This window comes from Cariama cristata, unplaced genomic scaffold, assembly GCF_000690535.1.
Source record: "Cariama cristata isolate BGI_N322 unplaced genomic scaffold, ASM69053v1 scaffold684, whole genome shotgun sequence".
NCBI lineage: Eukaryota > Metazoa > Chordata > Aves > Cariamiformes > Cariamidae > Cariama > Cariama cristata.
The window spans coordinates 21,850-33,189 of NW_009612396.1; the positions used below are offsets into that span (position 1 = coordinate 21,850).

Consider the following 11,340-nt stretch of genomic DNA (forward strand, 5'->3'; position numbering starts at 1 on the left):
TGAGAGGGTCTGTGCTGGTGCACAGGGAGAAGACAAGGCAGGAGAGGAGTTCCTGAGACACGGAGCAGTTTGGCTAAGAGGTGCTGTCGTAGTTTTTAGGGGAGAAACTTGAAGTCTGGGGCGTTTATATGGGGGTAACCGAGAGGACGGGACAGATCTGTCAGGAAGGAGGTGAAGATGGATGACTAGATTACTTAGGAAAGCAGAAGAGAGAGACATTTCCATCCTGTTTGGAGACTAGAGCAGCTGGAGGAGCAGGGTGAACTGCAGTGTTACGCAGCCTTGGGAGGTTCAGGCTCTCTCCGGTTCCTCTTCTGTCCCTAACCAGACCCAGTGAGGGAGCTGAACTGCTGGGAGCGACTGCCAAAACTTTTAAGATCACACTCCTGCAGGAGACAGGAGCAAGCCCTCCAGGGCACTGTGTAAACCATTTTGTCCCTCCAGAGCTAACACACAAAATTCAAGACTTAACCTCTAGCTAGCCACAGTGACAGTCACACAGGACCATCCTTTCCTGGTGCCGTTCCCTCCTTGAGATCAACTCATGCAGTCTTTCTCAGTAGCAAGTAATATTTGATACTTCATTAATTTGGCAATGACTGATTAATACCTTGCAGGAGGGAAGAAAGATACTGGTTGATCTTTACATTATAGTGCTATATACTACAAACAGAGGATAGACAGCTGTTGTGGGAAAATTACAACTAATGTTCTTTAACGCAGTCACTTTTGAATCAGAAACAAGAGGAACTCTTCAGTTCAGTTGTTTCTTTCTAATTTGTGTTTTATAATGCTCCATGTTCTGGACTTTGCTCTGGACAAAACTTAACACAACCCTGTGACGTACCACAGGCTGGGAACATAATGATTTGTTTCTTAAATGTTATTGCAAAAGTCAACAAATCATTGCTGGAGTAATAAAGGAGAAGGTTGGGAGCAGAGATTTGTTGTCACAGCAGGTTTTCCAGGACCAAAGAAATGTGACTTCAGAACTGAAATCATTTGCTCTTCGTTGCCTGACCCACTGAAAACATCACAACATCCCACTTGATTGTCTCTTCATATTTCTCTTCACCAGTCTTTTGGCATCTGACGGAAGAAACAGTGTGGAGCACTTGGCAAAAATCTACCTTGATTTCTGTGCTACACAAGGAGGTGAGTTTTTGAGCAGCACCTTTTAATGACTATGGTGTTTTTAGGAGAAAGCATGACTCATCTGAAATATGTAAAAACTCCTGTTTAGGTACCACAGGTTGGGAACATAATGATTTGTTCCTTAAATGTTACTGCAAAAGTCAGAAAATCATTGCTGGAGTAATAAAGGAGAAGGCTGGGAGAAGAGATTTGTTGTCACAGCAGTAAATGGAAAACTGGGTGACATTTCCTAACTTTATAAGTTTTGTAAAGTGCAGTTTTAAAAGGCAATGGAGAGAGCTATTATTAGCTGAGGATTTTTTATAATTTTCTAGTGTTTATTTTACATGTCTGGACACAAAGGGACAATTTCCATTTCACCAGTGGTCAGAATGCAGTAAACCTTAGTGGGGAGCCCCAGGCGAGGGCTGCGTCTGACCTGAAACCAGGCAACTCCACTGAACAGAGCTTGGCCAACTTAGGCAATCTGAGGATCTAGTCCATCCCTTACAGCCATTTTATATACCTCATTAGTACCTGAAGATTTAATCCGGTGTGGTCCTAAACCAAGAATAAGCCCTTGCCTTTGATGCTTGGCAAAGTGAGTAGAGAAAGCCACAGGGGAGCATCCAGGGCACTAGGAGTGAGTCTGGGGCTGTCAGACATTGAGTCTGTCCACTCAGTTGCTCTGGTTTAACTACAGTCATCTTTGAAGCAACTTTAGTCAAACTGAACCACAAAATAGGACAAACTCCTTCCAATTTAGAGTGGCATATTTGGATTTTACTTTAAGTGTTTGGTGTACACTTAGACCCTGGAACTAGCCCTTCCCCAATTATGAGTATGTCCCCAGGGCTTAATTAAACTGATGAAAGTTTGTTTGTAGACAAAGCCCAGTGGTGAGAACAAATACTTTTTTTGACTGTGCTGTCCATGAGTAGCCTTGTTTCCTGCTTCTCCATGTGCCTCTTGCCCTGTCTGCTGCCTTGTAGTCTCCCATCCCATGACAGTCTGTGGGGTATAACTGTGGGTCAGTGCATCCAGCTTAACCTCACTGGTAGGGCTTTCTCTTCTTGAAAATTTGTAGGAACTTCACCACTTCAGACATGGACTTCTTTTGTCAAAGCAGGTTGAAAGTTGCTAACAGGTTTGCAGAGTTGTGACAGATGGACAAAACATGCACAGTGTAATTGCGTAAACCTCATCTCTTTTAGAAACCAGAGGGTTTGTATAGCTGTGACCTTTACAGAGACAACTGATCTAGTGTCTCAGCTTGGTGACAGGGAGTGAGGACTTCTGGGCCTCTGTGCTGTGAATGCCATTTCAGCAAATTTCAGGAGCAGTTTGAATTTCTCAGCCAAGTGTGTGGTAAGGGGGTGCTCACCAACGTCTTTCTTTCAGAGCATCCCTAAAGAATGAAGAGGTCCATGTGTGGCCCTGGACAGCACTCTTCTGACAAGGCTCTTTGCATCTTGATGGTTGCTGCTTGTCTTTTCCTCCTGGCAGGTACAGTAATTCCCCTCAGGATTAGCCATAGGGATGATGCTGCCAGTGGGCTCTGGGCATCCCCCAGCCCAGGGGATGTCTGCTGGTTTCCTGGTTTGTGCACCCACAGTATATCTATATAGGATCCCACTTTCCTCTTGTTCTGCCCTAGTGCAGCAGTTACTCTTGCTCTGAACCTCGCCCTTCTCACTGCAACTGGTACTGGGGTCCTTGACTATCCCTAAGCATATGCTGTCCTCCAGACCTACAGGCCTGGGCATGATGCACACCCTCTCCTGGGATGCTGGTTCAGTCTGGGCTGCAGATGAGTCAGTACCAACAAGAAAATATGGTAAGGAGTGAAATGTCAGGTTTTGGTTGCATCACAGCTGTTGTCCACATTTGGAGGTGAAAAGCCTCTTGGTTTTGTCATTATTCACTTGTTTCCTTCCTGGGTGTCTTCCTGCATTTCTGTATGGGTTTTTTCTAGTTTTACTTTGATCACTGTAAAATAAGAGCTTTGCATTTACTCACTTCATGGTGTTCTGGGAAAAGCATGAAGCTACTGGCAGAACCAAATTCCCCAGTAATAATTCAGGCCCTGAGTCAAATACAGTAAGCTGTGCTTCATGAACACACTCAACGCCCTTTTTCTCCGCTGTAAATCCCAGCAACACAATAATGAGTTCTATGTTGGGTTTTGTATTTCTTTCTTTGACTTCTCCTCAAGAACAATGTAAGGCACAGAGATAATTTGTGCTTCTAAAATGCATGCCATGGCATTGGGGTCACTTCCAGCACACAGTGCAGTTGAGGAAAAAATGAGCTCTTTCCAAGTAAAGCCTCCACAATAAAAAGGCTGAATTAATGTTAAGGTCTTGCCAAATGTACCCACCTTGTCTCAGCTTTGGCCAGAGGCTCCTAATCTGTCTGCTATAAGACACTGGAAGGCCTGAGCCCTGAAAGGGTGATTTCTCAGTGTTTCTGCTGGGGTGCAATGGTGCTCTGGTCACTTGTGGAATGGGTGCCACTTCTGCCAGTTGTACATCCCACAGGGATTCCCATCTCTTGGAGAAACCCATGGGAACTGGCTTCTTACCCTTTTGGGCCTGGCAGCTGCTGGAAAGTACAGCTGAAGATGGCTGTTGCATTTTCTTGTGCTGTAATGAATTACTCACTGCTTGAGCTGTAATTGAGTAGCTACACCCACCTCTCTGCATCCCCTAAAACTCCACTATGGATCTTCTCCTGCAGTCCCCGCACTGCCCATGTGATTCCATGCGCAAGGGCTTGCTCCCACTAAGGCAGAGGCTGGTGTGTTAGTGGACAGGTGCTACGCTCCCGTCCCACCCAGGGCCCTCCACTGAAGGGATGTTATACACTGCTGTTCTGAGTCCTACGTACTCCTACTCAAGGGAAAACTAATTCTCTTGGGTGCAAACCACCATCTTAGCAGAGTTGCAGCAGTGGAAGCTAAACCAGGATATGGGTGCATGGTCCACAACACACTGAGGTGCTCAGTGGAGCTGATTTTAGAGCCAAGGCAGACATGAAAGGTAGCAGAGTGTTGTTATGTGTAATAGAAATGTTCTCTTTACGCTTCAAGTGCACAAGGTTACGCTAGGACAGCAATGCACCACTTCTGATCACCTACAGAGAATTAGACTCTTCAGGTGGATCATTTCCTACTTGCCTCCAATTTGAAGCATATGAAGCAGATGGGGAGAAGTGCCAGCTACTTTTGCAGTCCACAATGTGTATAACCTTTATTAGAAGTGCAAATAGTCACTGGAGATTTATTGGTCAGGTTAGACTTGGGGCTTTGCATGGCTAGCAATCAGGTTTGAAAAATTTAAATTCATTTGAGGAAAATGCTATAAAAACAGCCCCTAAATGTGCTTATAAAAGACTCAACATAATGGCAGTCCTTATCTAGAAGAAATGTACCCTGAATTAGTGAAGCACATGTAAACATGTGAGTGCAATGGCAAGTTAAGGATGCAGATGACCTGTACAGGATGGACCTGGGTTACAATCTGAGTCTGATTAATTACTGCTCTGATGGTGCACGTGGGGCCACCTCACCCTCTACAGCAACACTTTGCTGGTGGCAGATGGAGCTGGTGGAAAGATTTGGCTCCTGCCTTTGGTGACTGCGTGCTGCCCTCTAAATGTGCGGCCCGTGGACCAGTGCTGCTCTGTGGCTTTGTGCGTGTTCACAGAGATTCACACCTGGGGAAGGGCTTTGTCACGGCTGGTGATGACTGCAGTGGGACTCACTGAGTAGGAGACCATGGCAAATCCAGGAGCCAGAATGGAGATAATATGTTTTAGCATTGCACTGGGCTGCCTCCTGTCCTGCCTCCTATAGAACAGACAGTTAACGTGGAGTCCAAAACTCAGATAAGGAGGTGAAAGACCCTCCACAGCTTGCTGGTGCCCCTGCCAAACTGCTCCAGGGACTGAGGCTGGCTGAGTTAGAGCCATTGCAACTACTACTCTGCTACTCTGCGGTCAGAGCTGGGGCCATATGTGGGCAAGTTACTCACTGCCCGTGTAGGTCTGCAGTTAGTATTACTCAGGGAGGATGCCTCTGTCAGCAAAACCTTTTGAGTAGGTTGTAAAGATATAATGAGATAATTTAAAGTAAGAAGAAAAAAGATGCCCAAACAAATTCTCCAGAGCCTGAGAAAAGGACAGTCCTTATGATTTTTATTTTTAGCAGAAACCTTGACCTAAAAACTGAAGGTTTGGGGTGTGATAGGTCACCTGGGAGCCAAACTTGCAAATGGATCTTTACCCAGAGTGTGCTGAACCTTTGCACTGGAAGCCCATACTGATACGGGACCATGTGGACCCTAGACCTGAATTCTGTATTGATTCCTATTTGGCATGTCTTGAGGACTTCAACTTTTCCTTTGCAGAACTAAACTAATCTTCTCTTTACTGGTAGTGTGGGTGGTCTCAGAATTAAATTTCAAATGCAGCAGAAACTAGAAATAGAAGAAACTCTTAAATTTTTTAATCATCATTCAGGGAAGTGCCCGAATGAGGTTATATTGCAGCATTTTCTTTGGAAGTGACACTTTATTTCCCTTCTTTACCCTCTTTCCTAATGCCATTTGCTTACAGAAACACGTTATCTGCATGGAGAAAGACTGGATTTGCTAGGAAGGAATGATAAATATGTGTCTCTGCTCAACTTCAGCATCCCTCAGTTATGTCAGTTCACGGTATGCATTGACCTAAACCGGACTGCCAATGTCAGCTCTTGGGCAGCATTTTCCTATGATGCTGACAACACCTCCACTGACATAAATGACATAGAGCTTGGACTCTCTGGAGAAAACAAGCGGTTGAGACTGTATCTTTTTGGCACCAGACGAGACATCGAGATCGATCTGGCCCTTTTTGTGTGGTATAGTGTGTGCTGCTTGTGGGACACCAGGAAAAAACTGCTAGAGGTCTACTGCAATGGGAATCTTGTGCATAGGGAAACCATTGGCAGTGCTGAGTGCCTGAAACCCAACGGTAGCCTGGTGCTGGGTCATCTGCACAAAAGAAAGGATGGCTTTATTGTGCGGGTAAGCAACAGCTTCATTGGCAGCTTGTACTACTTCCAAATGTGGGACCGTGTGATGGGTCAGGAAGAGCTGCTGGACTGCACCATGGGCAATACTGTCAGCTGGAAGGAAGAGTACTGGAACTTCAGCAGCATCCTTCCCGTTGCGGACCGTCACCTGCGCTGTGGTGAGTCTCTGCGGTATTTTCTCTTCTTGGGGCTTTTGTGTTGCTGGGGATCACACACAGAGAGTAGGGAACCCTCCACTGCTCAGGACAACAGGATTTTCTAATAGCCTCTGAGTCACTGCTGCTGTGATTGAGACCAGGAGTGGCCAGAGCTGTAGCCATGCGTACGATATTGCCCACTCACCCCAAACAGGCTCTTCTTGAAGCAGACAGAGAGGTTGTGGATGAGGGAAAGCTGGCAGGGGCAGGCTCTGCCACCGACATTACCTGGAGGCTGCTGGCAGGTGGCATCTTTTACATGAACCTTCTTGTGGTTCATCCTTCTGCTGCTACTCAGCTGGCCTTGTACTGAGCAAGGGAGGTTGGACACAGAAATCTTCTTCCAATATGTTTAGCAATATTTAACTAGAGCCATTAGTTAGATGATGGTAATCCCTTTGTGGCAAGACTCCTGTCTGTTGTATGCCCTAGATGGATGTTGCTTCATTGAAAAACACTCTTAGCAGTGTTTTGGGTTATCTCATCATTCAATCCTGATGTCTGTATGTACTACACGGTATTTAAACTACACAGTATTAAAACAGAGGACTGAGATTGACTAACTGACTGATTGACTGACTAATTTATGTAAAACTAATGACATGCTACAATATTTAGATGCTTCACAATAACAATGAACGCATCTTTACTAATTGTCTGTAAGCTGATGGCTTCACAGGGAAAGCAGAGGCACAGTACAAAGTAATTGGTCATTTTTGGCCAATTCAAGGACCGTCCCATCAGACAGCAGATCTCTGTCAAGTGCAGCACCCCCTGACTTCACCGCAGTTCCCACTGCGCTTTCCCACCTCCTGCTCCAGGTTTCATCAAACCAGGGCCCAAGGCAATGAGAAGAGCATCAGGAAATCACCAACTGCTGCCAAAACCTGCGCTCAGAGGGATTTCCCCCACCTCCCTCATTGCACACCCCCTCGCTCTGCACCAAAGAACGCAGGCACTAATAACAATTGCTGTAAATTACAACCTTCCCATCTGTCTCTTGGCTCCCGGCCCCACTGCCTTTATCCAAGCAGTCCTCTTTCTGCACTGCCTGATGCTGGAGCTATTTCCCCACTTGTGTCCCTGACTGGGGGGCGGAAATGATCTGATGAGGAGGGAGGAGGAAGGCTCAGTTTCCCTTTTCCAATTAACATCTTTGCCCTTGGGCCCATTCGCTCTGTGGGAAAGGTGTGTGCTTTGCTTGGCAAGGAGTTGTAAGAAGCTTATTCATGTTTGCTGACGAAAAGTTTAGCACCTAAAATCAAAGCCTCTGCTCAGTGATCCTGGACTTTGATTTTTCAAAAACAATAACCCGGATGAATTTGAGCAGCTTTTTAGTGAGACAAAGCATGTTAGAGAGAGGCTTTCAATGGTCAAAGCATTTTTTCCCTCTAAAGCAGCCCCCAAGAAGAGGTGATTTCCTCTAGTTAGGATGCTCCAGTGCAGCCTGAATTGGAAATTCAGTCTGGAAAATGCTGGCCTAAATATTCAAAGGTTATCAGGAAGGAGAAACAGCAGCATATCTTACAAGTGATGAACTGCACCAACAGGCACCGAGGCTGCTCTTGCCTATGGTGCCATAAACCACTGGATCCACATTGTGTTCCACACAATGGAGAAGGGTTACTCAAATCTGACATTTTACCAAGAGCAATAACTAAGATGACTGTTGTGAAGTCCTAGTTCTAGAGATGTTCATAAAATTTAATCACGTTTGAGAATCTGTCATGTGTCAGATCTTGGCAAGACCTTTGCTTCCACTATAAATCTACCCCTCACTTTAATTAACTGAAATTCATGAGCTAGCTGTTGCACAGAGACATACTGACGATACACTAGGTAGGGATAACAGTGAGTGGTGTAAATACATACTGAGATTTATGTCCTGTCTGTCAGACAGGGGAAGCTGCACTTGGCTGTAGTTTGTATGGATTGTCTGTTCGGGGTCATACATATTGAGTCTGTATGAAAACATCTGGAGCATGCGTATAAGAAATAGTTGTGCCAAAGTGTTGCTATGTACTGAAATGTCAGGGGGAAGTGCCATTGCAATGCTAACATCGTGACTCCAATTGTTACTTATGCCCTATAGCAAGTACTAGCTGCAAGGTTTGCTTCTTGTGTTTATAGACGTTGTTTCTAGACCTGTGCATTGCTTAGTTCACCTTGACAGTAGACATTTTATGCAATTGTGCTGGGAAGTGGGGAGACCTGCTTTGTTTTGGAAATTCAACATCACTTTTGGAAAGCCAGGGCTCATTTAGGCAAAGTGGGTGAAACTTCTCATATGAATGTAGCAGGAAGCAGCCTTAAGAAGGTGTGTTGACTTTTTACAAGTGCTATAATTATCATAGCAATTGCACTGGCTTTGCTTGATAGCAGGAATAAAGTTATTGTTCTGCCTTCGCTTTCTTCCCAGAGTGCTTGAAGACGATCCTTTACTTTTCCAACTCAGTTGAGCCCTTGCTAAAAGTGTAGAAGTAAAAGTGTGTGTTCTCATCCTCTCACTGACTCACAGTCTTCATCTCTTCCTCCCCCGACCTCACCCACACATTGATTTCTGATTTTCTTCTTAATTTTAAATAATCTGGCAGAGGGATGAATATACAATATCTGAAAATGACTGCTAATAATATAGAAATATATTTATTACAGTTCTCTTATTGGTTGGTCTAATTTTTGCTGCTCTTCTGTTGAAAACCATACACATTTACAGGATGCCAAATAAACCATTTATTAAATTATCAAATGAAAATCCACGATTAGGACTTTAAAAATGTCAGTGGTACAGTATTTTTCTAGCTTCTGATCTCATCTGTCATCACACCTTAGTCCTCATTTTGTGAATGGAATTATGTGCATGTTAATTAAAGTAAATGAAGTTACAGGATGCAGGTGGCTAGTCCCGCACCTGCCTGCTGGTAGTGATCCTTGACATGTGAGAAAAAACAGATTTTTTTTCCTTCAGGTGATAATGAGAAAGAGAAAGAAATAAATTAGAATCTCTGAAGTTGTAATTATGCTTCCTTTGTCAGGATATGAAAACAGCATTGTGAGTTACATTCCTGACTGGCATGGGTTTGGGTTTTGTTTGGGCATTTCTCTGGTTTGTTTTTTTTTTTCCCTAGCAGATTTTTCTGATTCATCCTGGCTGACGCTGGGTGATATCATACATCACCCCTGAGGCAATGGTTTTTGAAACATTCTACTGATAACCACAGACCCAGAGTGGAGCCTGTGATCACCCAGCTATATGCAATTCCTCCTATCTGGAGAGGATCTCCAGCACTGTAACAGTCAGGAGGACAAGTTAAACCCTAGGTGTATGAACAGTTTGGTTTATGGCTTGATAAATCATAGCCTAATATCATGTCTGTATTTCTGTAAGGAAAGAAAAAAATAATTTGTTCTAGTGATAGGGGATGTTTGCATAGCACTGGCCCTTCTGCATTCTCATCACACTTCCTCTATCACAGCAGTTCTTAAAAAAAGCTTGTAAGAAGTCATTCATTTTCTAAGAGCTTGAAACCAGGGACTAATTATTTGTAGCATCACACTGGGGCTCACAGAACCCATCTCTACAGCTTCACACCACAGGAAGGCATACAGGTTTCCACTAGAAGTTTAAGCCGTGGGATTAAAGTCACTGGGGATGCTGGAATATCTGCCTCTCCGCAGCACTGGAGGTCAGGTACTCATGGTTTTGCTCTTTGTATTCTCATGGTAGTAGGTATTGTGAGGATGGGGAGGGCTTGGTGTGCACGGGTGCTGGATGAAAAAGCACATCCCCTTCATTTCAGGTCCTTCTGATTTCTTTAGAGAAGTTGCTTTCCTTTGTCTTTAGGGTTTTGCTTTTAATTTAGTAGATACTTCTGGCTTCTTGTTTTCTACATATTCATGTGTATGTCAAACGGTGTTAGTGGTTATTGGTAGGAGGTCTGTGTATTGAATATCTAGGTCTGTCTTGGAGCTAGACGATCTAAGCCTGCAGATCTTTTCCAAATAAAGAATCAGCAAATACCCATTATGTCAGGTCATGTTTCTGACCTACCGCAGGCAACAGATTTGAAATGGCAACGTGGCAGTTTGCTCCTGGACTTGCTAGCACTTTAGTGGAAGAGTAAAGCAGAGTAAATTAGTCCTCTTTTTTTCCAACAGTTTAGTACTATCTCAGAAGCAAAAGGCCTGAGTAAAGAGGAGAGATGTCAAAATGAAAATCTAAGATTCATCAAGCATCATGGGAAAAGCAGGCTTGCTATTTTTACAGCTTTCTGTACCAGCAGGGACTGTGCTACAAAGAGCACTGCTCTGCAAAAGCATGTTGCTGGACAGTTTGATCTCTGGAACAGCCCATATACCTTTCCTGCTCCCCATCCCACTGCCTCCAGGTGTGGAGGAGCCTCCTGGGTCAGCTGTCCACCAGCTCTGAGCCTGCTGCCTCTGCTGATGATACTGGGGGGGCTGAAACTGCTGTTTCCTAGATCATGAGATGACACCAAAACACAGACTGGCACCTCTGAGGAGCATTTGGAGGCTGAAGGTCTGAGCTGAAGACTGAAGGGTCTGAGCTTAGTCTGCTAGAGCCAGCCTTGGAGAGACAACTCAGAGCTGGACTTCCAATAGCTTTATTGTCCTCTTGCTCTGGTTTAACTTTGTAAGGCTTGTCCTCCATTGGTTCAGGTGGATCCTGCTATAGTAATTTCTATAACATGCAACTCAAATCATGGGTTACCACAGTTTAAAGGTATTTCCATTACAATGTCCACCCCTGGTCCCTTCAGACCAGACCATGGAGTTTAACATTGCAACGAACTCCTCCTCTTGCTGCTGCTCCGGCTTGCACTTATCCACAGACTGCAGTCCCTTAAGGTGGTACCTGCTCCAAGTGGAGCCTCTTCTATAAACCACAGTCTCTTCAGGAGTATTCCTGCT

At 44.6% G+C, this 11,340-nt stretch overlaps 1 protein-coding gene across 1 annotated transcript in view; it reads left to right on the top strand.

The window, feature by feature from the left end:
- Window positions 1-5,827: 5,827 nt before the first annotated feature.
- The window catches only part of LOC104160485 (probable G-protein coupled receptor 112), a gene marked incomplete at its 5' end in the record, with an annotated part of 28,265 nt that continues 22,752 nt past the window's right edge, over window positions 5,828-11,340 (top strand). Inside the window, one exon of the mRNA XM_009698613.1 lies at window positions 5,828-6,369. Within this exon, the coding sequence (XP_009696915.1) occupies window positions 5,828-6,369 (542 nt within the window). The remainder of the gene's footprint in view (window positions 6,370-11,340) is intronic.